Genomic DNA, 27612 nt, shown 5'->3' with positions numbered 1-27612 from the left:
CAGGGCAGTGTTTTGAAAGGAAAGCATTCTACTTGAACAAGCTCTCGTTATTTTTGTTAACTTTAAGTTAGGTTGCTTTACAGATATGCCTGAGGGAAGAATTTATATAATACAAGCCATTGAGCTGTGCAACCAGGATGTTAGTAACCTGTCTGCCTCCAAAACAGTGTGTTCTTTTTTTAAAATTATTTTTTAATGTTTATTTATTTTTGAAAAGAGTGAGAGACACAGAACACAAGCAGGAGAGGGGCAGAGAGAGAGGGAGACACAGAATCCAAAGCAGGCTCCAGGCTCTGAGCTATCAGCACTGAGGCTGACGCAGGGCTCGAACCCACAAACCGCAAGATCGTGACCTGAGCCAAAGTCAGACACTTAACCGCCCCCCCAGGTGCTCCCCAAACAGTGTGTTCTTAACCACCATGCTGTACTGCCACATAAATTTTCAAATAGACTGTTAAAAATTTATGCCTATAATAACATTTGTTTATGTTTTCAACTTTTCAGTTTTCAAGGTTTCAAGGTAGGGAGCAGTACTTTGATTTTTTTCTTTCTCTGATAATTGAACTCAGAAAATGTAAGCACACAGTTTAATTTAGTTTCAAAACCTGTTACAATGAAAAAAAAATTAATTAAAAAAGCCCTGTTATAATGAAGCATTATTTTTCTATACACTGATATGCTATTCAACTTAAAGATTGAATGGAGGAATTGGTTTGTAAATTTACATTGGTTCAAATTGTACACATTGTAGAAAGTGGTGGGGCAGGGTCAGAGGTTTTAAAACACCTTAATCATTGAGGGACATTTTGACAGAATTAGAAACTTTATAGCTAGTCATTTTTTATGTTGTTCTCCTGAGGTATTAATTATTATTACTGTACAAATTAGATTCATTTTGTAACATTGAGTTGTGTCTTTGGGATATTTGTTGATTATTTTAATTGCTAAATATATTTGAGGGAGGGAGCTATGTTTACTAAAACAATCTGACTATAGAAATTACCTGGAAGAGACCTGTATTATCATTTTCCGCTCATAGTTTTGGATATTATCTTTCCCTGTAAGAATAGTTTGGCATCATCAATAAGGTAGTAGATGATCCCTGGATAAAAATGCAGGAGTTGGTATCAGCCAGCAGAATGCTGCTTCTGCAGGAACGTGATTAATGCAGCAGTGACCCTAATTTTTTTCCCTAGGACATGGTTAACCGGAGAATTGCCATGGATATGATACTCAAGATGGCGGACTCCCAGCGTTTCAGACAGTTCATCTTGCTTACCCCTCAAAGCATGAGGTAACTTTGAAAAACTTCTTCTGTGAATATATACATCAAGATATAAAGGGGGAAAATAAATCTCTTATAATCTAAATTTTTAAAATGCAAACACATAAATCACCAATATTAAGAAATAAATCAGTTCCTGTGTCAGGAGATCTAAGATAATTTTTCCTTTTTAGGTACTTAAAATTGTATTTTTATTATCTCCCTTCCATAACAAAACCAAGTTGATTTAAATATGAGTACTGACTTGTTATTATTTCCATTTTGACTCTGTTCCTTTGTAATTATCATGACCAACTAATAAAGTAATTTAATTTTACTAATTCTGTTTAGACTAAAGACACAATTCAGGATCTCCCTAGTCTTGGCTCTTTTCCCGGTGACTTACGGCTAAATAAGGAGCTCTCCCCTGCTGGCAGTCGGCATGGTGTCACTTAGAGTTGATACTCTGCCTCTAAAGCGGTCACTTGGTCCTAGGGAGATTTAAGTTTGTGACTGGGAATTTTCAGGTAGACAAGATTTAAGTTTGTGACTGGGAATTTTCAGGTAGACAGAATTTCCTGGCAAGACAAGAAGAGCAAGAGTTAGAAAGAGCTGGTATATAAATCTCATTTTCTTTTTCTTCTAAACTGAAAGCCCCTGGCATTTAGCAGGAAGTTAATTTTTAAAAATGAAAACAAATTATTTCTTGATTGCAAATTACATTTCTCCTAGAACTCCTGATATTCAACATATCCCACATTAGTAGATAGGGTAGATTTGTGTTTTCTTGAGGTAGGAGTAGAATTTTTTTTAATGTGAAGAAAATTTCCTAGACGTTTTGAATAATTAACTTTACTTCCTCTAGTTCACTTCCATCTAGTAAACTGATTAGAATTCTTCGGATGTCTGACCCTGAAAGAGGACAGACTACGTTGCCTTTCCGACCTGTGACTCATGAGGAGGAAGAAGACCGGAGCTGATCTGTAGCTGCTGGTGCCACGGGCTGCATCCTCACGTGGAAGAGTTGTAAAGGGAAACAGTTCAGGAGTCTGTGATGAAATAAAATGAAACTGAAGATATTCCGAAATAAAAGAAGCTCCTTTATGCATCTGGCCCCAATAAAATGTGTAAATAAATCTAGAAAGCCTACTACAACCAGCAATTTAAAATTACTGTTACTTTACTTTGAGAAAATTAATTTCATAGTACTGGTTTTAAATCTTTTTTTTTTAAGTTTTTTTTTTTAACCATCTACTTTTATAGATTGTTTTTCAGAAGTAAAATTTTGTACATATGTACATGTACATATCTGTTTAGTTTGGGTTCATTTCTATGGTATTTTGTAAGAATTAAAATAAAAGTTTGAGCACCTGATTATATTTAGTTTTGTTTTCCCGAATATCACATTCTCATCGCAGGTGGTGCACAGGTGGTCTGGGGACGGGGACCAGTTTACAGTGGATTTATTGTCTGTCTGTGCTTATTAATGATGAGGGGCCTGCACAGGAGTATAAAGCTTTGGTCAGAATCCCTGTACAGGTCACTTTGTACCATTAGAGATACAACTATAGATTTGAGCTGTACTTTTAATTACTATATCTCATTCAAACTGAGGATGCCCTCTGTCTGTATGGCACTTTGAAGGAGCCCTGGAACACCACCAGCTCTGACACAGTGCCTTTCAGAGTCCCCTGTCGTCCACCCAGCTAAGCGTCTGACCCGTGTCACAACGGGATTGTGACACAGGACTGCACCCTGACCTGCAGCCTGTTTGCCTGGTTTACAACCCCTCAGTCCGCTGTCTGGGGCTCCTGGGCTCTGGCTCAGCTGAGAGGACCCAGGCTGGGAAGAAGGTCTGGGAGAACTGGGGGCCCCTGTGGAGCAGGAAAGCAGCCCAGAGCCAAAGGCCAGCCTGTTGATGGGAACTGACATCAGTGCTATCAAAGACCTCTCCTGATTTTAGATCTGGCCTTGGAATGATAAAATCTAGCATATTGTAGGAAATGGTATTTATCAGCTTTTTTTTTTTTTTTTAATCTTTTTTAAGAAGGCATGAATAGGACTTCTGCCTGGATTCTCTGTGTTTGATACTAGGGTAAGTGCTAAAGTTTTAAGACAGACATGGGTATTCAAGAAGCACTTCCTGTATTGCCAGCAATAAATATTTATGTAATTGAAAAGGACGTATTTTAAGAAAAACAGTATTTTAAAAAACAACACTTCTGTTGTTGCTGAGAAAAAATGGATTTTGTTTTTTTATTTTAGGGAAGGGAGTCTGATTTAGCCTTAATGTGAGATCAGTTGGCAAACTTCTTTTCTAATCTAAGAATTTATAGAAAGAGGAGATGTATGCTGAAAGTTTTAAACATCCTCCATAACCATACAAAGTCTGACCTTTTCAAGTTATGTTTATAACTAATTTGTATCAAAACTATTTTTTAACATACATGTGCTTTTTCAAATTAAAAAAATGAATATACCAAATGCGTAAACTTAGATTAGCTAAATAATTTTTGCATCTAAATCCTTAACAATAGTTTTTGAATGTTACGGTTCTGAGTGCAGAGTGGGAAATAAAATCCAGAAAATAAGTATCTGAGTATCTTTTGCTAAGAGTTGAAGATTATTCATTGCTTTAGCCTCACAAAGTTTTGGTTTCAACTATCATAAGTGAAAATAATCTCAATTAATGTTCTAATTAATAGTAACATTGATTAATTAGAATAAAAGAAGAAAAAAAATAACTATATGTAACTTCTAAAAATAAAGCTTAAAACGTATATGTATGGGGTGACTTCACTACATCAGAGGGTTCCTCGACCCCTGGTTTATCATCAGGGCTGAACTGAGGAATGAAATCCTGGGAAACAAGGGGCACATACTCCCTCGGACTCTTCAATCCTACCTTCTCAAATCCGTGGGGTGGACGTGATTAAAACCAGTCTCAAGGTGACAAATACGATGAGTTTTAGTAAACCAAGATATAAATAATAGTTACTCAATATTTAAGATTACATTGAAGATTCAGTCACTGCCTTCTTGTTTAAGTATTTTCACTTCTCCTGTTCTCTAGTGCTGCTTTTTTTTTTTTTTTCTTTCCTTCACATGTCTCCAAAATGTCTCAGTTCTGAGTAGGAAACTATTGTCTAGGACTTGGGCTGAATCAGAAGTGTTTTCGACTGGTGGAGCCCCAAGGATCCCGATTTCCTTTGTACAGGCAGGTGTGGCACAACTTAGTACGAAGTATTGTGTCCCGAGTCAGTAATGTTCCAGTTAGATTTAGGACTTGGTTTTACGTCAACACAGATAGATGTACCTCAGCCAGCTCAGACTTTCTGGAGAACTGGTTTGAAACTTAGAGTTCTATGAGTTCATAGGGTAACAGATACTTCATGACAGGAGCTAAATGGCTGTGGACTTGAAGATTCACCAAAACAGTATTTAATAGGAATAGCTTTTGATTAAAGAGTGGTAAACTAATAGGGTAGATATAAGTTCACTGTTTCTTTGAGTCAGCAAACGAAATGTTCTGTCCTAATTATATATAATATTGATACCTACCCTATTACATTTTGGCCGGGGCATCTGGATAGAGTCCATAGAAACAACTGTGGCCTGAGAACACTCACTGATCAGCAAGTTTAGAGGGCTGTTGCTCCCTGATTTTCTGCAGTATACGAATGTAGAGATTAATTCATGCAAAATGATGAAGTTCCTGCCATGTGCTTATAGCACTTTAAAGCACGGGGGACACTCCTGTGAGTAATACCAAATCTGCCCTCATGGAGCTGAAAGTTATAATTTCCAGGTAACTGTAATTGCTTGCATAATAAAGCAGGGTAAGGAGTTAACAGTGGAGGGGAGTGGTATCTCAGAAGCCCTGTTAGGGGAAGACTTTGCAGAAGGTATTTAAGCAGAGCCTGAAACGAGCGAGAGAACGAGCTATGGGAAGACCTAGGGCAGCAGTTCCAGGCAGAGGAAATGAGGGCAAAGGCCCTCTTGTGAGAATGAACTTCATGTCCGGGAATCGAAAGGCTCATGTTGATACAACTTCATGAGCAAAGGGGATGAGGTTCAGAGGTAGGCAGAAGAAAGATCATTTGACGTCTAAGGAAGTTTCCAGACCTGGTCTAGTAAACCTATTTAAAGACTCCTCCTGGCTGCCGTGGGAATAGAGTAGGGTTTGGGCCGTGGTGAACAGAAAGCAAGCCCTGACGGTGGTCCAGGTAAGAGGTCATGGGGACTTGGGCCAAAGTAATGGGCGGAGAAGCATTTAAATTTGAGATCTAGAGGCAGTGGAGTTGCTGGTAATACTGGGGAGTTGTGAGAGAAGAATCAAGGATAATTGGCCTGGGGCCTAAAACCTAAGGTGATGCGGTGCCTTTCACAAGGGCGGCAAAGGAGCGGACGAGGAGGCCAGCACACTGCTACTTGATGAGGAAAGTCACACTGGCGAGTGTGAGAATGGAAAACTCCACTTAAAAGTCTGAAGATCTATAGTTCACCTGCAAGATGCTGAGAAAAATCCAAACTGTGTGCCCAGAATACTGGAGAAATGTAATTGCTTGCAAGAAAGGACCTACGGGAACCCTATGCTACTGTATTTAGAGGCTCTAATTGACTATCAGTTTCTCGCCACAGCCCTACACATCCTCTGCCATAGGGCTCTCGGAACACATCTGTTTAAGCATGTGTTTTACTTCTTGACATTATTTCCAACCGTGTGGAGAAAATTCTGCTCTTTAAGAAAGAAATTCAGAGACACCTGGGTGGCTCAGTCAGTAAGGCATCTGACTTCAACTCAGGTCATGATCTCACCGTTTGTGGGTTTGAACCATGTGTCGGGCTCTGTGCTGACAGCTCAGAGCCTGGAACCTGCTTCAGATTCTGTGTCTCCCTCTCTCTCTGCCCCTCCCCTGCTCACACTCTCTCTCTCTCAAAAATAGACATAAACATTAAAAATTTTAAAAAAAAAAAAAGAAAGAAGTTCATATTATTCATCCAGAGACTTATCCTAAATGAGTGAATTATAGGAAATATAATTTCTTCAAACAAAAGGATTCCCTTGTAAAAAGCAAGACATGGAATCATATTCCCTTGACTCTGGATGGGTTTTTGACTTTCTTGTCACCAGTAAAATGCTTTCTGTGGAAGTGGTATTTCATGACCTGGGGTCAGGTCAGAAAAAACTATGAAACGTCCAGCCTCTTCTTAGGACTACTTGAGCTGGAGCCTGAACCACCATGAAAGTCGCTGAGGCCACCACAGTGTGAGAAAGCACAAACTGGCCCCAGATGGGGGGGGGGGAGCCCTGAGATCATGGGAAGAGAACCCCCAGCTGCTCCAGACCCCTGTGTCAGCTCAAGCTGCCACAGGCCTGCAACTGCAGGAGAGACCCCGAGCCAGAATCCTCCACACCTCTCTCAAACCCTTGCCCCGCAGACCACGGAAATAGTAAAATGATTGCTTCTATCTCAAGCCACCAGGTGTTGGGGGTGAGGTGTTGTGGAACACCGGTGACTGAACCACTCCCATTACTCCCCACCCCCAATAACTACTCTGATGTGATATTTCCTTTTGTTTCAACATGACTTCAGTGTTCTTACCATGAGAATGCGTTGACGTTTATATATTACACCCTGCAAGAGATTTTATTTCTCTTTTCCCCGTTCGGCACGTTGCTGTGCGTGCATTGTTGCTTCTGGCCTCTGTGTAGTTCGCCTAGGATCCATCGATCACACTTTACCTACCTATTCCTCCAGCGATGAGCCGCCAGGTTGCCTGCAGTTCCCCCACACGGTGTCACAGACATCCTGGGACACGTCCCCTTACGGCGCCCTGTAGGTCTGTGAGCACTTCTCCGGGCAATACACCCAGAAGTGAGCATGCTGCCTCCCAGAGCGCCCGCGCACTTGCTCTAGCCAAGCTCGGCTGCACCCGTCTACACTACCGGTGCCGTGTTCACTTGCTGGCCCAGTCCCCACATTGTATTTACGAAAAGAACGAGTCGGGCTGCTGGAGGGTTGGGTTTTTTTCTCTCTCCATAATTGCCCTGAACATCTCGGTGGCTCCCTTCCTTCAGGTCTTCCTCTACATGTCACCTAACTACTCCGTCACAAATAGTTACTGCTACGTGCCATCGCTGCCCATCCTTCTCAGCTCATGGTTCTTTTCTTCGCTGTTCTTACAGGTGGATGTGTGTGTGTGTGTGTGTGTGTGTGTGTGGTGTTTGGGTATCATTTTTCTCCCCCCGTGAGAAGGGCGTTGGGTGCGTAGGGTGCGGACAATGAAGATTTGCTATGAATGCATAGCCAGAGTCTGACTTAACCGAGTACCATTCTAAGGAGCCTCCCCGGCTCCTCACCCCACCTCCCCGTCACTTAGTAGGGGGAGAGAATATCGGGGGGCACCGAGGCTCTCCCATCTCTCCCTGCCCCCACTTTGGACTCACCAAGCACAGGGGCGAAGGACATTCTATTAGCACTTGGGACGGTTCTATCAGTGTTTCAGGTACCATCGGCGTCCCGAGTGTTTGTGGTGAGGTGTGCTTGCTCACAGCTTCTTGTTGAATGGCTGCATGAAATCGTTAGGCCCTGGTCTCTGGTCTGACTTAATGATCCTAAGACAGACAAAGGAAGAGTACTTAGAGAAAAAAAAAAAAAAGGCGTGGAATAAAAAGTGAATAATATATAGCACTGCCCTGTCTGATACTGTAACTATTAGCCACATGTGGCAAATAAATTAATTAAAATGAAAATTAAGTTCCTGAGTCACATTAGCCATATCGAAGTACTCAATGGTTACATGTAGCTGGTGCAGACGTACACATTTCCATCACCCCAGAGAGTTCTGTTGCACAGCCCTGAAGAAAAAAACAGCTTCTCTAGATACTTTCTGAAAATCCCAACCTGCCTTTAGAGTTCTTGAGGGAATCTTTTCCACCTGCCTTCCTCAGGGCTAAAAGGGTCAGCATTTTGTTCTATCATTAAAAATAACAACCAGTATACTTTTGACTTGGAAAGATAGACGTATTCTTTCCTACGGGCTACTTTTGGAGGACACTTAGCTGGCTGCACGTGTCCTCCACATGGTTCTGAAGAAGGTGATGTGTCCTGGGGCACCTGGGAGGCTCAGCCAGTTAAGCGTCGGACTTTGGCTCAGGTCATGATCTCGCGGTTCGTGGGTTCGAGCCCCTCATCAGGCTCTGTGCTGACAGCTCAGAGCCCGGAGCCTGCTTCGGATTCTGTGTCTCCCTCTCTTTCTGCCCCTCCCCCGCTCATGCTCTGTGTCTGTCTCTCAAAAATAAATAAACATTAAAAAAATTAAAAGAAAAAGAAAAGAGATGATGTGTCCTCAGCACCCAGTCACGTTGAGATGAAGCTTATTTTCACACAGTGAGCATTTGTTGAGAACAAACAAGCTTTATGTTTCATTTCAACTTTACATAGCATGTTTTTTGCCCTGCTTTTGAGGGCCAGGATGAAGGGTTGGAAAGTTGCTGTCATTTGGTGTCATTAATTCTCTGAATTCCGAAGTTGTGTGTTTAAGAGGGTCGATTTGGTAAGTTGTTGCTACCTGACCCTTGATTATGAACATCAAGTTTAAAATTACGAAGTAAGAATTGAGGGAAAAAGTCAAATGTTATAAATTTATTTGGGACATCTGTTGCCACCTCTTTGGATGCCTTTGAAAATTCAAGCAGAAATCAATACACTTCCAGGTTTGTTTGTTTGTTTTTTTTACTTTCAATAAATAATATCTTTGTGTATATGTATATATAGATAGATATACTTAACGAGTCATTTAGCAGGATTTTTAAGTTTTATACTGCATTAATTCCAACATAGCTCTTTCCAGATTGATAGGATGCAAATGAGGTAAGAATTAAGGCAAACCTAAGAGGCATGCAAATGTAGCACATTTATCTCCACTGATAAGACAAGATCTCGAGTATGGACCACACAGAGGAGCCAAGGCCCCTCCACATGTCTGTCAGTACTATTTTACAGGAGAATGGTGACACAGCTTATATTAAAGTTACATTACCGTGGGGGTCTCAGTGCTACTAACATGTAATCAAGGAGACACGAGCATTGGCAAAACATGAACAAGAAACCATAGAACTCTTTGCAGCACATTTCTGCCCAGGCTTTAGGGGAGGAGGGTTTTTATGAAATGATGTTACACGTATCACATCGTGGCAGGTTGTTTGTTTTATAATATATGCTTTTAAAATTCATTAGCAAATGACATTCTCATGCACACAAGTGTTTCAAACACAAGAAGCAAGTCCATTGATAGGTAGTCCAAGCAATATTTGTGTGTGTGTGTGTGTGTGTGTGTGTGTGTGTGTGTGTGTGTGTATAGCTGCAGACTGAATGGAACATTGAGACTTTTGTGCAGTCCATAGCATTGACCTCAGCTCATTTCTGAATGTCGCACTGCAGAAGTAATACAATGGAAGGGTCGCTCTTTGCAGCTTCTTTGAATTCATCCAGTGTAATCTGGTCATCTTTGTTCTTATCCATCTTGCTGAAAATCTTGTCTACTCGCTGCTCAGGCGTGAGGCCGTCCTCATTCATTTTCATCATGATCACAGTGCCTACCATCTTATAGATAGCCTTGGGAAAACCAGAAACAGAGCGTAAAGTTCTCCTACGACATGATAAAGAATTTAAATTTACTTCAAAGGACTCCTTAAATCGTTTTAAATAAGACAGAGATATAATCAGATATGTGTGTCTTGTCTGACTCCCGGGTTTCTGGCTGGAGGAAGTGAGTAGAAAGAGTGGCTCCGTGGTAAGCACAAGAATAATGGATGAGGAATCCTTATTCAGGAGGAGAGCGCTGAGCTCTGTTTTAAACATTCTGGGATTGAGGTGCAGGTGAGCACCAGCCCTTGAAGATTTAAGAAAACAGAAAATGTGGTTCCAACCAAGAAGGAATTTACAATCTACTAGGATAACTGAGCAAGGCAAGCCAGTAAAACTTAGTCCAGAAAGAAGACACTTTAGGGAGATCTGTGGATCAAGGACTCTGTTCATAAGGACTTCCAACTGTCCAGTTCAATTAACTGTACACAATTATCTCTCAATGTGAGAATTTCCTAAATAGAAACAACTTTTTTAGGAAACTGCCTGAAAAAAAATAAATGCCCTTCCACACAAAGACCTGCAGGTGGGGGCCCCTGGGTGGCTCAGTCGGTTGAGCGTCCGACTTCGGCTCAGGTCATGATCTCACAGCTTGTGAGTTCGAGCCCCACATCGGGCTCTGTGCTGACAGCTTGGAGCCTGGAACCTGCTTCGGATTCTGTGTCTCCCTCTCTCTCTGTCCCTCCCTGCTCATACTCTGTCTCTCTCAAAAATGAATAAATGTTAAAAAAAAAAAATTAAAAAAAAAAAGACTTGCAGGTGGATGTTCATAGCATTATTAATAATAGCCAAGTAGAAACGACACAAATGCTCAAACGATATGATGTATCTGTACAACTGAATACTATTTTAGTAATATAAAAGACTGAAATACTGATAAGTCTTACAACATAGATTAAACAAAAAAGGAAGTCATTCATTAAGGGTATAGATATTTATATTGTATGGTTATATTTATATGAAAGGTCCAGAAACCCAAATCCACAGAGAAAAAGAAGAGTGGAGTTTTCTGAGTCTGGAATAGGAACAGGCAGGTGACATGAGGGGTCTTACTGGGGGAATTAAAACGTTCTAAAATTAGATTATGGCGATGGCGGCTTACTTTAGTAAATTGTACAGTTATAATGGATGAATTTATGGTTTGTAAATAACTCAAAGTTTTTAAAAATGTCAGTTAGAAAAAAAAAAATGCCAGCTAGAGCCACGGGCAGCATCTTACATCCACCAGAGGGAAAGCTGGTTTGAGGAAGAAGGGGACATCCAGCAGAGCAGAGCTAAGCCAAGGGCAGAACTGAATCTGGGCCCAGCGGCATGGATCTGTGACTTTTCCCAGCGCTGCGCTGAGGCTGAGGCAGGGGCACAGGGGTCCGGAGAATTCAAGGCCCGGCATGCAGGGCTCCTGGCAGGGAAGAAAAGAAGCTGCCACGGCCCACGCCCCAGGAAGCTTCCTCCGGGGGTCTCTGCCTTACTTGCCCGTCGGCCAGCCAGGGAGCCTAACCGCCCACCATCCTGAAGTCCCGCTCCGGCCAAGTCCACCCCGAGTCCTTGCCCTGCCCTGCCCTCGTCCGGAAGGCCAGCCCCGGCCTGCGGGGCCCTTCCCCCCGCCCCCCTCCTCCTCCGTAGGGTTCCCTTTGGCGGCTCCATAGGGTGCCCCACCCCACGCGCCCTGCCCAGCCCCGCCCAGGTCCCCCGAAAGCCCGACCCCGCCCTCGCCCTCGCCCCCCACCCGAAGGCCCCGGCCCCGCCCCTCGGGGGCCACCGCCTCACCTCGATGATCTCCAGCATCTCCACCCGCGTGATCTTGCCGTCGCCGTCCAGGTCGTACATGTTGAAGGCCCAGTTCAGTTTCTGCTCGAAGCTGCCCCTCGAGGTGATGGACAGGGCGCAGATGAACTCTCGGAAGTCGATGGTGCCGTCCCCGTTCTTGTCAAAGGTTCGGAAGGCGTGCTGGGCAAACTTGGAGGCGTCTCCGTAAGGGAAGAACTGCAAGCAGAAGGCACGGGTTCAGGTGCCGGGAGGGCCCGAAACCTCAGGCCGGGGCGCGGCCCAGGAAAGCCTAGACCGCGGGCTGCACCGGGCGCTCTCGTGGGCTGTCGTGGGAGGGGGTGTGACCGGCGGGCCTCCTGCCTGGGCCAGCGCTCAAGGCCAAGGGCAGGCGTCCATCAGCGCGTCCTCACTCAGACGCCTGGCTGTTTCTTGTGGGTGAGGCCGGGGACATGCCTTTGTGGTGGCCAGGCCCTCAAGCCCGCAGCTAGCGTCCCTCATCCGTGGCTTCCCTGGCCGCCCTCCCACAAGTACGAGGACTGAGGCAGGTAGCAGACTCCTCTCCCCACACGGGGTGGCGCTCCATGAACTCCCCCTTTCTCCCTGTGGATGTCCAGGTTCACTGCCTCGTGGGGCCAGAGCAAGGTTGCCCAGACCTGGTTTTTCCTGCCCCCCTGCCCGGCTTCCCATCCACACTCCCTCGATGAGGCTCCAGGGTTTCACTTCTTTTCACAGGGACTTTTCTTTTGTAGAACAGACATTTAAAACCCATTAAAAATAGAACATGACTGGGTTTATTTTTGCAAGATATAAAGAGGTTTCTTTTCAGAGCCAACAGTTGGCAAGAGTGCTGTAGGGAGACAAAGAATGGACCCAGGAAGCAAAGGAAGGGCAGACCCCAGAGGAGGTAAGACCATGGGCAGTGAGGCAGGGGTGTCGGCCCCCCTGATAGGAGTCTAGGCCAGTCACAAACAGCAGGCAGTTCTGTCACTTGACCCTCTGTCCCAGCAAAGCTGAAGGACATTCTCTAGGTGGAGGGTGGAAGACAAACCAACCCCAAATCAAATGCAAAAACAAACCATGTGCTGTTTTAAGGCAGAAAGGGTATATACATGTTTCTGGGTGAGCAAATCTAGCAAATACAAACATGAAAGCAGATTTCTGAGGATGTCACTGGTCTCCCTGCTCCTTCCTACGTTTTGCCACTTGTGACTGGAACAGTCTGGCCAGCCTCCATGCAGATGGCCTGCTTCGTGCCCACCCGGGGCTGTCTCCCTTTGGGAGTTTCTCACTATGCACCCTGCCCTTGGGCCTGCTGCCCACAAATCCAAAGGTGGAACATTTCCCTCCAGAAATAAAATAGGTCTTTCCATATAAGATGCAGAGCTGACTGGGGCTTGAATTTCAATGGCACTCGCTTCCGGACACTGAGATCTGTTCTGCTTACTATTGTGTGCAAAAAATCACTGAAGGGGCACCTGTGTGGCTCAGTCGGTTAAGCACCTAACTCTCAGTATCAGTTCAGGTCATGATCTCATAGTTTGTGAGATCGAGCCCTGCATCAGGCTCTGCGCTGACAGTGTGGAGCCTGCTTGGAATTCTCTCTCTCCTTTGCTGTCTGCTCCAACCCCGCTTGCTCTCTCTCTCTCAAAATAAATAAACATTAAAAAAATTTTTTTAAATCACCCCAAATCAGAGTGGCTTAAAACAACAATTCTTTCATTAATGTCAGAAAATAAAGATTTGACAACCACTTCTTTTTTTTTTATTATTTAAAAAAAAATTTTTTTTTCAACGTTTATTTATTTTTGGGACAGAGAGAGACAGAGCATGAACGGGGGAGGGGCAGAGAGAGAGGGAGACACAGAATTGGAAACAGGCTCCAGGCTCTGAGCCATCAGCCCAGAGCCTGGCGCGGGGCTCGAACTCACGGACCGCGAGATCGTGACCTGGCTGAAGTCGGACGCTTAACCGACTGCGCCACCCAGGCGCCCCAACAACCACTTCTTTTTTAAGCAACCAACTTATCTTTCTGAGGCTATGGAGGACAACTTTATCCTTTGCTCCCTCATCCCCTACACACATTATGTCTCCTATCCTTCATTTTTCATGATTCATCAAAATCCACTGAGGCCTTTTTCTGGCCCAGCCCTGTCTTTGGTACTGGGAAAGCAGAGATCAGCACCTCACTGTCCCCAGGCTCTGGTATTTTGCAGTTAAGGGGGGAACTGAAAATGAAGGTCATGTTATCAGAAAAGGACTACAACAGAAGAAGGAACAAGACATTCCTAATGCTAACGAGCGCGTGGTTACTTTCAAGAGGGGCGCCTGGGTGGCTCAGTTGAGCATCCAACTTTGGCTTAGATCATGATCTCGCAGTTGGTGGGTTCGAGCCCCCGCATTGGGCTCTGTGCTGACAGCTTGGAGTCTGGAGCCTGCTTCTGATTCTGTGTGTCTCTCTCTCTCTCTCTGCCCCTCCCCTGCTCACACTCTGTCTTTCTCTGTCTCTCAAAAATAAATAAAATGTTACATATATATATAAAAAAAAGACCGTGTGGTTGGTTTCAAGACAGGAGAGTTAAGACAGAAAGGCTCCTGTCCTCTGTCGCGGGCTCAGCCTGTTTTCTCTCCACCCCCCAATGTCATTAGAGGCATCGTAGATACCTGAAGATGGGCTGCCAGGTGCTGACTTTTGAACTTGACCTTGACAATTTCTAAATAGGTAAGTTTGAGCCACATGTGCTTTGAACTGTTTGTTAACTTAATGATGCTTCTGACACCAAATGTGTGGGCTTTGTTTTGGTTTAGTTTGGTTTTTGGTTTCTCCCTACCAGCAGCCAATTCTCCAATTTTCTGGACATTAACCTGGTCCAGTTGAATTCAGTTCAATTCTGACACTAACCCCTGGGGAGTCAGTGCAGACCCCACAGGTGAGTCAGGGTTCAGTCCCACAAGACTGCGCCCACTTCAGATGCCAGTGGCATGTCCCCTGCTGCCACCTGTAGTTCTGATAGACCTGATGTAAACTCAGGGGCATCCCACAATGCCCTCCTTCAATAATTTGCTAGAACAACTCACAGACTTAAGGAAGGCACTTTATTTACTATTACCAGTTTATTTTAAAGGCCACAAGTCAGGAACAGCCTGGGGGAAGAGACGTATAGGGTAAGGGGCGAGAGCACGAGAAGGGTATGCAGAACCCTCTCCGGGCATGCCACCTGTCCAGCACCTCAGCGTGTTCACCAACTTCTCAGGCCTGTAGTTTAAGGGTTTTCGTGGAAGCCTCATTACATAGGCACAGTTCATTCAACCATAGGTCAATGAAGATTCAGTTCCATCTCCAGCCCTTCTCCTTTCCCCAGAGGTAGGGTGAGGGCTGGACTACAAGTTTCAATCTTCTAATTATGCCTGGGTCTTTCTGGTGACCAGCTCCCATCCTGAAGCTATCTAGGGGCCCCAGACAGCAGTCATTAGCATACAAAGGCACTGTGTTCACTACAGAGATTCCAAGGGTCTTAGAAGAAGCTCTTGTGTCACGAACTGGGAACTAAGACCGATTATGTATTTATTATATCACATGTGCTGTGTGCATGAGTGTTCTTCACCCCTTTCTGCTCTTTGCTGATGTGTCTGCCTTGTGGTCAGGAGTCTTGGGCAGAGCTGGCACCTGTGAAATGGCCTAAGAGCAGAGCAGAGTGAGCAGATTCCCACTCTCCTTAGTGCCGTGTATCCACCAGGCTTACTATATGCAGTGACTTGAGACCGCTGCGTATTTTTCAACATCTGTGTGGGTTTCTGGAAGTGAAAGGCTTTAACTATCATTTCTCATAGCATACTTTAAAGTGAAGGGGTATCTGAGAGTTTTATCTAAAAATAGCTGAGAACTTGAGGTCAGTATATTAAAAATTAATTCAGATCTGAAAATTCTTGAGGAAAAAATCAATTGGGCTATAAAAGTTACATGCGCCTTGCAGAAGGCCTGTTTACTGACTTTTAGAGCCAATGCGTTCACTTCAGAAGAACTGAGCGTGTGCCCAGGACCCCTCACGTATCTGGATGGTTTGTTCCCTTTGGAAAATTCATCCTATCGTGTTCTGAGCGCTTTGAGTTTTTCTAATCAGGGGAATGCTCTTTCTTTTGATGAAATGATTCAACTCTGGCTGCATCATCACAGGAAAAGCAAAGCCATACTCTTCAATCTCTTTGGGAAGAGATCAGGGTCTTGAACTCACATTCACTTCTGGACTACGATAGTACCTGAGAAATGTAAGTATTTTTTTGCATATTGTTGCTTGCAATGTGTTTTATTTTTTAAAGTCAATGTGTTTTGCCTTACCAACTGTATTATATGGTGATGTGGAAATAATTTTCAGTGGCATGAATAATCTACAAGTCTTCTGCTTATAAACAGAAATTTATTTCCACAGTTCTGGAAGACAAAGTCCAATATCAGGGTCAGTCTCTGGTGAAGGCCCTCTTCTGGCTGCACACTGCCAACTTCTTGCTTTGTCCTCATGGGAGGAAAGACAAGGGAACTGTGTGGGGTCTCTTTTATAAGGGCACTAATCCCATTCATGAGGGCTCCACCCTCATGACCTAAGCTCCTTGCAAAGGCCCACCTCCTTATAGCATCACCTTGGGCACTAGGTTTCAACATATGAATTTGTGGAGGGACACAAATATTTAGTCCATAGCAATTTGTTAGCAAGAAGATGACTCTAGCTGTGAGAAATATCACAAACTGTATTAGATGATTGAATATAGCCAGTCTTTGATGAATTTCTAGTGTCTGTTTTATGTCTATATACATACACGCTTAGTTTTTCTACTTTTGGTCGGTCACAAATTTTGTATCGAGTATATCTTGCATTTCCATTAAAAGAAGAAAACCATCTGGGAAGCAGCTGCAGATGGTCAGTTGATCCCCACTGACTGAATCAGATACCGGAGTCCTTCCGGTGACTTTGGGAATTGTGTGGTATGGCTCTTGGAGGCCAAACTGGTGAGGCCTGGCACCTCAGGTCAGCCTGCCCTCCTGAGGGTGCCTGAGAGAAGGTTTGTCTTTGGAGAGCGGGGTTTGGGGGTGGAGCAGGGCCTGCTTCAGCTGCTGGCCGCAGAGCCCTAGACTCCATCCTGAGGGTGGGAATTGCACTGTCAGCTCCAGTTTGGACAAGGCGTCTTTGGGGGTGGAGGTGATCAGGCCAGTCCCCCAGGCAGGTGGAGGATGATGGCTGGCCAGAATGGTTCACCGGACAGCGGCAATTTCTTCAGGGACCCTGGAGCTCCCTTCCCCGGGTCCAGTGCTTCCCCTTGCCAGCCCACAGCCCTTTTGCTCTGACACTTAGGGGCTCCCAGCTTACTAGTGGGAGACTGGTAGAAGGTGGGGGGCAGAAAGGGCCCTGTGTCCCTGGCTACTTCTGGCCCTGCTGGTGAGACTCTGACCTCAAGATCAGTCTGTACACTAAGCTGTCCCTGTCATACCACAGGGGCAGTCTTTTGCCCCAGTTGTGCTCTGAGAAAGCTCTAGATGTTGCTGGCCTATGGTGGGACCAGGGCCCAGCTACCACATGTAGCATGATACCCACAGGAAAATGTCACCATTTCTGCTCTCTTCCTGCTGAATGACAAGGAGGAGGAGCATGTTTGTGTCCTATGGCATTGGTATTCCCCTGGACTGATTTCTGGAAGTTCCTGAGATAAGTTTTCTGGGCCACCCATCCTCCTTTCCTGTTGACTTCCCCTCCCAGGATGCCTGGAAATGAGGGCTGCCATTGTACTGGCCACCAGATTGTGGGGAGCTGCTGCAAAGGAGAGCTGCACCCACTGTGTCTTCTTTCTTGGTGGGGGGGAGCAGAAAGACCAGGACCCCTCCACTTGGACACCCAGCAGAGCCCAGACAGGTGGGCACAGTCTGATAGCAGGGGCTGTCTGTCTTCAGGGCTGGGTCACAGGGAAGCTCACAGGGCCCACTCTTCCACTGTGGAGGAGAGCAGCCCAGAGAACACCTTCTCCTCATTCAGTGATTCCTCTTCAGGGAGGTCCTGATGGGTCAAGACTTCCTCTGCTTGTCTTCTCGTGCAACCTCTCTGGTGGATATTCCATTTGGAGGATTGAATATAGCTTATCCCCTTCTCTCCCTTCTACCTCCACCAGAGACCTGTCACCTCCCATCAGATTCTGGCCACAGTCCCCTAATTGCCGCCGGTCTCCTCAAGGTCGAACACCTGAGCAGCACTGATCTTCCTACAGTGTGGCTCTGATTGTGTCATTTCTCTTCACAGAAACACCTAGGGCTTCCATATCTGACCCAATAGGTGCCTTCGATCCTGCGTGTCCTGCTTTGGGCTCTGCTCTCCAGAGGCTCACATTTGCAGAGTTGAATTCTGAACTTGGAACCCTGCTGTTGGTGCCCTTCATGATTGCCCCAACCTGCAAGCACGTCTCTCTCATTCCTCTGTTTTCTGCCTCTGCACCCCGGCTGTGTTCCCAGGTGCCACCACACATGCCCCCTGCTTCTGTATTTTATATGCCTTCCTCTGCATCCCATCTCATCCTGGCCAAATGGAGAAATCCCACCTTTTCTTTACGTCCTGCTCAAATTCCCTGCCTCTGTGGAAACTTCATGACTGGACTGAATCTCTCCCTCTGCTTGTGCTTCACTGATTTCTAGATGAGTTTTCCCAAACCCTCTGTCGTAGACCCTGGTCTGCACCTGCTGTGTCCCTCCTGGCGTGGGAGTCCCGGAAGGGCAGCCACCACATGTGTATTGTGGGCCTGTAGCGGTGCTTAGCGCCTCCTGAGAAGGGCCCATTCCAGTGAGCACAGGCACTGCGGTCTCACACATCTTTGTACCTCCATTTATGTCACTCTTGCATCTGTGAAATGGGGGTGCTGAGTTAACTAAATGCTTTCACGCTCCTGTGAGGGCAGGCAGAGTTTCCTGCCACAACTGAACACTAGTGAAAACCATGACATCAACTCGTCAAATGTCAGTGCTCTGTTCCTAGAATTCCCTATCTCCCTTTGCTGCTCAATTTTTTCTCCAAAAAACTGACCACCATACAACATATTTCAATTAGTTATTCGATGTCTTTCTTTCTCCGTGAGAAATGTGAACTCCGTGAGGGCAGAGAGCTTTGGCTCCTTTGCTGTTTTGTTCCTTGCCTAATCTCTGCCTAGCAGTGCTCAATGACTTAGCGAATGAAAGAGTGAACCAATTTCTTTTTAAAAATTTATTTATTTTGAGAGAGAGAGAGAGAGAGAGAGATAGGGGGAGGGGCAGACAGAGAGGGAGAGAGAGTATCCCAAGCAGGCTCTGCACTGGAGCGGGGCTCCAACTCACAAACTGAAATATTATCTGAGCCAAAATCAAGGTGCCAGAACTGATGCTGCCCTGCCTAATAACGGCACTGCAGGGTTGCAACTGGTGACACGTTCACTGTCTCCTGGGATCCTCAAGACAACCCAAAGGGATGATTTGGTTCTTTTTCACTTTTCCTTGGTAACAGAGAAGTGGGTTTTTAGGCAGAGGTTCAGCACTGTCATTCCTATTTATTAGGGGATTATTTATTTGATATCAGTTACTAAACTGTAAATCCCCAGAGTGCAAAGCCTGTTTGTTGTATCCATAGCACATACCGCGGGTCTGCAGATGACAGGTGCAAAATACAATCTCGTTGAATGACCAAGTGAAAGAAACACTTGTAGTGCCAACTAGAGGTGTTCAAGCACTGCTGCTGAAAACAGCCACCACTCATTGGACATTTATTAAAATCTAGCCAGCTCTGTCCTCTAGAACTTCTTGTGAGGATAACAATATTCAACAACTGCACTGCCCAAAATGATAACTACCAGCCATATGGGTCAACCACCGTGAGGTGCTGGGAATAAAATTTTAAAAAGACACTGGGGCACCTGGGTGGCTCAGTCAGTTGAGCATCTGACTTTGGCTCAGCTCATGATCTCACAGCTCTCTCACAGCTCGTGGGTTTGAGCCCTGCATCGGGCTCTGTGCTGACAGTTCAGAGCCTGGAGCCTGCTTCAGGTTCTGTGTCTCCTTCTCTGTGCCTCCCGCGTTCATGCTCTCTCTCTCTCTTTTTCAAAAATAAATATTAAAACAATTTTTTTTTAAATGTAAAAAGACAGAGCATTGAGGGCATTGGGGGAAGAAACCTTTGAAATGTTACTAGTGTAACCAACAAACTGCATGTTTTAATATTATTTAACACACGTATCAATTTAGGTAGCGATGTGTGGCAACTGGCTTCTGTATTGAGTGAGTAGCGTGATCTATGCTATGTCATCAGCTCTCACAATACCCTTGTCAAGCAGTAACCCTCAGCTCCACTTCATGGACAAGGAAACATGGGCTCAGAAAGGTCCAGCAAACCCCTAAGTTAATTCTCTTTCCACTGTGTCAGCCTGCTGCAAGTTTATGCAAAGGAGCAGTAAGAAATGTACACATCTTCCCAGAATAAGAACGTCCAAAACAGAAGGTAGAAAGGTCAGGGACAGATTGTCATCTATGTCAACATTTGTTGGAACGCTTTCGTGATTATCATACAGCACTGGAATGAGCTCAGTTCTAATACTTCTTATGCGTGTTACTTCATTCGGTTCTTATAGCAAAACTTGCCATCATAAACTCTGTGTGGACCAGGAGACAAGCTTGAAAGTTGCAGGCATTTGTCCCAGGTTCCTAGCAGAATGTGACAGGTGGATCTGGTCATTTCTGCTACATCTTGCTGTTTCTCTTTGTCAAGCTGAGGAAATAAACCTAAATCCACATTTATGAAGCAACCGTATTTGTTGCATTATGTAATTCTTTGCTACCTTCCATGTATGGGCCTCAATCCCTGGCAGTGGGTATTTGTCGCCACCTTCTGACAGCATGTGTGTACTGCATGGAAATTACTAAAAGGATGCTGAGGGATATTTTTAGGACTCATTCTTTAACTCAGCATTTACTGAGCAGTTACTCTGTGTCAAGTATCGTGTTAGATACTGAATAAAATATTAAAAAAGACCTAGAGCATTAAGGATAATAGAGGAAATAGATACGAAGCAAACAACTACATAAATAAGTGTAAAATTACACTTTGATCCATCACAAATGTATAGAGCCACAGCCACTAATGGGGATGGTCTTATGAGTTTGAAACTTAACCAAAAACTTACTGCATGGTCTTCTCCCTGCACCCTAATATGCAGGCTTCTGCCAATTCATTGTTTCTTATTCATAGTTTAGGAATAGTCTCAGAGTCTGAAACTTTCCGGGATTTCACAAACCTGGATTGTACCCAACTGTACTACACAGCCTTCCTCTGAACCAACCAACGTGCAAAAGAAAATCCCAGGAAGTTCTTGAGGACTGTCTTTCCTCAGAAAGACAGTAAGAAACTCTCCATCCATTAATCAGCTTGCTCCAAAGCCACCAGAGGCTTTTCCCTGCAGATAGAGGGCCAAAGCCCTGCATTTCTTTTCAATATTCAGTTGTGAATATTAAAAGGTTTGTTTCTTTTAATAAGTGGTGAATGAGCCCCAGACACTTCGTGCTGAATATGCATGGTGTCATTCGCCTCTGCAACCCCAGGGCCCCTCCAAGTAAGGCACAGAAGGCTCTTTGGTGGCCGTATTAAGAAATAGCCTTCGAACACTGTGCTTCCAGTCCCTCGGGCAGTCTTTCCTCTGAACCCTCCACTCCAGTCCTTTGCACTCTTCTGCTGCCTGCACATCTCATCCTTCCAGAAGCTGTGCTGAGTGCAGAGAAAGCACTGCAACGTTTCCCATGAGAACCTCGCCCTCTCCCAGTGGACACTGGTGCCTGCCTCAATGTAACGGAGGATGCAGGTCTCCTAGAGGCTCCCCCGCCCGACGTTCAGGTTGAGGGAGGTTTTACAGCACAGCCGTGGCCCACTGTGACGGCTGATATGCTGTGTTAAGAGTGGTTGGCGGCAGAGCCGCTGGGGAGGACAGACTCTCCAGGGCTCTGCTCAGCTCCCGGCTGACGCTGATCAGTTCTCAGGCCTCAGAGCAGATTTCTGCCCATTAGTCTGCCTGAAATAGAGCTCACGATGGGATCAAAGAGCACAAGAATATTCTTGGACACTCCACAGCTCACAGTCTTGGAGAGGTCGGCCATTCAATCTCTCATAGGACACCATCCCTTTAAAAATGTCCTCACTCAGGTCAATTCTGTTTTCCTTTGTTCGCAGCTGTCAGAAGCCTATGTTCTCTGGCTAATGTGCCCACAAACACAATCCCCTCCCCAAGGGTGGAGTCTTCTTCACTTCCCCCACCCCCGAAATAGGGCTACTCTACCTCAGGTCATTTGCCCTCATCTCTGCTGGAATGAGCCAGAGGCTTCTAGCCTCCTGTGGATCCCTGGCTCAGTGCCCACCTCTCCAGGCCCTGCCAAGCGGCTACCTTTTCATGAGGGTCTATCAGGGATCAAGGCCTTAAGGCCTTTTTCATATGCTACCTCAGCTGGTTCTTCACCAAGTGTAGGACTTGAGGGGCATTATTGTGGGTTAGGTCATACCACTAAGGGGAGGCGGGCTGGTCTAGGCACACGGGCTCTGTCTGAGGAATGCCGCCTGTGTGCATAGCTGCCGAATCTGCCCAGCCTTCAACTCCAAGCTACGATCCACCTCCTCACCAGGATCCAGAAAGGTTCTGCCTCTCTCTTCCCAGCCCTCCGCTTCTTAGTCCCCACACAGTGCTTCCCCTGCCTTGTGCTGTGCTCACAGGAGCCCTGACTTCCTGTTGCAGTCCTCAGCAGGACTGGGCCAGGCCACAGCAGGCCTGTGGGAAGGAGGGCACCCACAAGGGACGAAAGCGGTAAACATGCTACTCCTCACATAGGTTCCACACTTACCCTTGCCTCCCCAGGCAGCAGAAGGGGCCTGGTGGGATTTCTGAGGCCCACGCAGAGCTACTCACTCTCAGGGCAGGCAGATGGGGGCTATGGCCCCTGACCCTGGGGTGGGTGCTGCTGTGGAAAGAAGGAGATGTGCCAACCAAGCCCAAGGATTTCCTGGACCCTGGCTGAGGCCCAGCGCCATCCTTTCCCCCCAGGGCTGCAGGTGTGGGCTCCTGAAGGAAAGCAGGACCCACCACAGCTAATGAGAGGCAGAGGTGGGATGCAAACCCAGTTCTGTCTGACTGTGTGATGTTGGACGCCTGTTAACCCATCTGAGACTCAGTCTCCTCATCCACCAAATGGGGCAACAGTGATCAATTCCTATTGTGTAGGATTGTTGTAAGATTTACTGGAGATGACAGATGTGGAAGGTGCCTGAGGTCACAAGGAGCTGGGACCCTGGGTATTGGAGGGTCCCTCAAGGCTGCTGTGATATATCCCATACCCTGATGCACCCAGGTGAGCAGGTGGTTCATAGTGGGGTCTCAGTGCACACCCCCCAGACTGCTGGCCCAACTGGTGCCCTTAGGGTCAACTTGGTGTTTGGTATTTAGGCTCCTCACATTCATGTAACCTCACCCAGAACTAGGATCCTTGCCTCCTGGGCTGCCTCACCAGCCCACATTCTCTGCCTCCAGTTCACCTGCTCCCTCCCACCCACTCCCAGGGCTCTGTAGTCCCTCCTGCCCACAGTTCTGGAGAGAAACTCTTACACCCACTTAGTCATGTCCACTTCCTGTACACACCAGTTACATCTAATTGTTCCCACAAGAAGCAGCGGGATTATTCCCAGGCCTCTGGGCCTTTCCAGGTCTGGTCCTTGCTGCCTGTCCAATGTCTACTCCACCGGGGCCTTGCTGGGTTCTCCAGCTGCCATCCTATTGATTCCGTCATCTGAAATGCTCCTTTTTTGCCCTGGCCCAGTCAACACCTGTTTGTCCTCAGACCTGGATTCAGTCTTCATTTTCTCAGGAAAGACTTCTCTGAACCTAGGTCAGAATCCTCCATTAGGTACATGCACATCACTGAGATCCGTGGTAACCATCATCCTGTGTTCATGGGATTGTTTGATTAATAACTTTCTCCCCTAGTGGACTGTAAGCTAAATGGGGCAGGGAATGGCCTGGTTTTTCCCAACGGCTATAATCCCTGGTGCCTAGTATGGGGCCAGGCGCACAGAAGGTGTTCAGTAAGTATCTGTTGAATGACCTAGAGACTCAGCACAGCGGGGTCTTTTTCGAGCCTCCAGAGACAGCGGTAAATGCATACAGTGACCAGTAAAAGGGCTGAAATATGTTCTGAAGATTGTTTTAAGGCAGCTATGCTAAAGAAGGCTCACCATTTGGCCTTAAAACATGTCACTGCCATTACTACTTTAGCTGATGATTCATGACAGTATGAATCATCCCTAGAGAAGTTCACGTACCTGGTCACGTGGATGGGAAGAGGAGAGAGACACTTCCCCTTAATTAGAAATGGGGAGTCCAAAAGCTGTTTTCTGCCAACGTGTTCATTCAACAGATACTCACAAAAGCCTAATTGGTTCCAGGCTCTATGCTGAGCTCTGTGTGGGCAGGAGGGAGGCTGAGGAGAGGCAACAAAGAATCAGAGTAAAATAGAAGAACTGGTCTCTGCCCCAGAGCAGAAAATGAAAGGTAGATGCAGCCCAGAGAGTGAGCTGCCTTCCACACATAGGCTCTCTGGGAGGAGGTTAAAACACACACACCCCACGCCACCCCCAGATCCTGAGGTCACTTCTGAAAGCTACCTCTTCACTTGTCCTCCGGGTGACAATATCCATTTTCTGCAGTCATGGCTCCTTCAGGGCTCCAGGCTTTATTACAAGGCAACCACTAATTACTCCTGGTTCCTGTATAACTCCATCTATTTGAGAAGAAAATTAGTCCTGAGCTAAATTTCTAGAGAAGGGGGCTTTGCCTCTTGGGTCAGCGGAAGCAATTTTTACCTATGTCCTAGACCAGGTTCTTCTGTTTGCATTTTGACCCTGTTACACTGTCCCAAGAAGGTCAAGAACTCCCAGAGAAGTTCTGTTACTTTTTTATAGAGAAAAACACTCAGGCAGCAGAAATCCAGATTCCTCACTAATCTTCAGATCTCCTTTGTTTTAGAATTATCGCTAAGAGAAAAGCCCAAATAACTTCTACTTTAAGAGAAATGTTATGCTTTGCCCTTTCTTATATCAAATTACGATCTGGTATACTGTAGGTGCTTTATAAATGCTTAAGATGGATAAAGGAAGCAACCTGCTGCAGAGGAAAGGATGCTGGGTTGAGTGACAAGGTGTCTGGGTGTGACTAAAGCTAAGCCATTCTGTCTCTTAAGACTTCCATTTTCCTTTAAATAATATAAAATGAGGCAATAAATCAGATAAGCTTCAAAATTCCTTTTAGCTGTACTATTTATTTTTCTGATTCTGGAAGTAAAATCTCAAAAAAAAAAAAAAAGAAAAGAATGAATTTGACAAACAAATGGTACTTCCATGATTTTTCACTTGTTGTTAACCAAAGCACCTGTCCTATCATTCCCTTGTGTTTGTATGTCTTAATTACAGGATCAAACTTTGAAGGGTGAATATATCCACATCGATACCTGCATTGGTAGCAATATCTCTGTATTTGTATCTCTACCTCAATAACTCTGCTCCTATATCTATAGATATCTATATCTCCAATCTAGATCATACCTCTATCTGTATAACATCTCTCCTTATCTCTATCTATCTCTATCTCCTTCTCTATATATTTATTTCTATTTCTACCCCTTTGTCATATCTCCACCTCTATTTCTGTTGAAAGTTTCACAGAGCCTGATGGATACTCACTGGTTACTCAGACTTTAAAAAATCAAATGAACTCTCTCTACTTCAGTCTAATATCCCATTCACATTACAAATTGGATCAATGACATCTTGATTTGGGGCAAGGGGGTTCCTCTAGTACTTCTCTTGCTGATTAATCTTGAGCCACCAACATAAATCAGTCCACTGTTAGCATTTATTACAAAATAGGAGATCACTAATAGTAAATTACACTCTGGAAACTGCCATGGATTTCCATCTAAAAGCAATCTGTCAAGATTGGAGAGAAGATTGTTTTATCAATTTAAAAAGGAGCTCATCTTTGAAACTAGAGAAGGGGTGAGGATCTTTGAAGGTGTTTGAGAGAAGGCTGGTTGCCATGGGGAAAACTGGAAAGGGACCCCTCACTTGGTATTCTCTTCCATTACTCCGACTGAAGTGGGTACAGCTGGTTCTGAAACTGGTTATTTGTTTCATCTCCCCTACTCCTAGAATAAAGTGATCTGCTCAAGATCGATTCCCATTTCACCCTACATTCAACTCACTTCACAAGGTCATGGTGACAGTGACAAGAATGTTCAGCCTGACCGCATCTCAATTAGAACACTACTGGCATGCCATAGGCCACCAGTCTGCAGCCCTGGAGAGAGAGCTGTCTATAATACAGTGGGTGACAGCAACAGTAGCCCGAGCGAGGGGAGCTCTGTCTTCAGAAGCTGAAGTTTGTAAGAAATGAATATATACAGGGCCACTGCCTCAGAGGATGTACCCTTCATTTCCTGGAAAGGAGGAATCTTCCCACCTACTCTAAGATGGTCCCCCAAATTTATTACTGTCCCCCATTACTGACACATCTATAGCAGCTACCCCATCATTTCAGTCCCATGTACGCCCATCACTGCCACCTGAGGGATAGGAAAAGGTCTGGCTGCAACAAGACACACAAAGGAGATACATCCTGCAGAGAAGGGAAGGTGCCATGTGGGGGTGTGAGCTTTGTGCTCAGAGGGGTCTGGAATTGAATACCAGTTCTGCAGTTTACTACATGTGGGACCTTGGGCAAATGGTTTTAAATCTTTTTCAAAGCCTTAGTTTATTCATGTGAAAAATGAGCTGGAGGTGGGGGAGTATTGGCTGCTGGGCTGGAATCTAACAGGAAGGACACTGGAAATGAGTCAGGATGCCTAGGACTGGGCAGTTCTATTAAAGAGGTGCTGTGAACCTGGGCTCTTTTTCTCTGGATGGGCCCAGTTACGATGCTCTCGGATTAAGATGATGTGTGTAATAACTCCCGCACATAGTACTTGGCCCACCGTAGGCACTCAGCAAACGAAAGATGCTGTGATAGTATTATTATTTTGTGTTTTGCCAAGGCTGTGCCCTATATGCACCGAGAGTATGAAGACTGAGGAACATTATAAACATCCATATAAAGGAAATGACTTCCTTTTATTTTTTTATGGAAAAAATATATTGATCAATTAGTCAATAATCACCTAGTGTGTGCACCCACCGTGTGCCAGGCGCTGGGTTTGGTGTTGAAAAGGATGCAGAAAAGTGGAAACTGTACCTCGGGAGCTCAGCCTGGTTAGGGCAGCAGACAGGGAAGCACACCCAGAGTTCATCAGCAGTGCCCGGCAGCCAAGGGAGCACACAACCAGCGAGGGGGTGGGGTTGTTGGCCCTGCCTTGCAGAAGGTGCAAGATGCATCCTGCGGTCTCTAGGTCGTCCTTTTATTACCTTCAAGCCCATACAAAACCAGCATCAACCAGAGTCCAAATTTGCTCAAAACCGGTAATCCAGCTGAGGCAAAGAATTTTGTAACATGAGAACTACTGCTCCCTTCCAGGGCAGCAGGGCAGGGCACCTCAGAATCCTCCCAGCCCCTTGGCAGAATGAAAAGTCCAGACTTTTCAGCAGATCCTTGCAGAACACTGCCAGCTCTCTACGGTCCAACCTTGCTAAGCCCTAGAGGCCTGACTCCAGGAGGGAGTCCTGTGTACCTCAACCTCCTAGAGGCTGCAACCTGGCTGAGGGACACGTGAAGGTTCATTTAGAAAGACCAAGAGATGCGCCAAGAGCCAGAACTCATGGGCACACGCAGCAGGAACATAAAACCCACAAAGGGATGGCCAAGCCCAGGCACCTGACCCCACCATTTCTTATCATCCCTGCAGAGCCTCAGAACAAGGGG

The 27612-nt window shown here is 45.6% G+C and overlaps 2 protein-coding genes across 2 annotated transcripts in view; one reads left to right on the top strand and one right to left on the bottom strand.

Moving 5' to 3' along the window:
* Positions 1 to 2638, top strand: part of SMC6 (structural maintenance of chromosomes 6) — a 78675-nt gene extending 76037 nt beyond the window's left edge. The window contains exons 26-27 of the mRNA XM_025927088.2: positions 1197 to 1294; positions 2130 to 2638. Coding sequence (XP_025782873.1) covers positions 1197 to 1294; positions 2130 to 2244 — 213 coding nt within the window. The 3' untranslated portion in view covers positions 2245 to 2638. The remainder of the gene's footprint in view (positions 1 to 1196; positions 1295 to 2129) is intronic.
* A 6260-nt stretch (positions 2639 to 8898) lies between these two features.
* Positions 8899 to 27612, bottom strand: part of VSNL1 (visinin like 1) — a 98558-nt gene continuing 79844 nt past the window's right edge. Inside the window, exons 3-4 of the mRNA XM_025927262.2 lie at positions 11683 to 11898; positions 8899 to 9885 (exon numbers count right to left, since the gene is read on the bottom strand). Coding sequence (XP_025783047.1) covers positions 9688 to 9885; positions 11683 to 11898 — 414 coding nt within the window. The 3' untranslated portion in view covers positions 8899 to 9687. The remainder of the gene's footprint in view (positions 9886 to 11682; positions 11899 to 27612) is intronic.

Source organism: Puma concolor, chromosome A3 (assembly GCF_028749965.1).
Source record: "Puma concolor isolate L17-30 chromosome A3, mPumCon1.1.hap2, whole genome shotgun sequence".
NCBI lineage: Eukaryota > Metazoa > Chordata > Mammalia > Carnivora > Felidae > Puma > Puma concolor.
The sequence above is the reverse complement of the archived record's forward strand: the minus strand, read 5'-3'. Positions and strand labels throughout refer to the sequence as shown.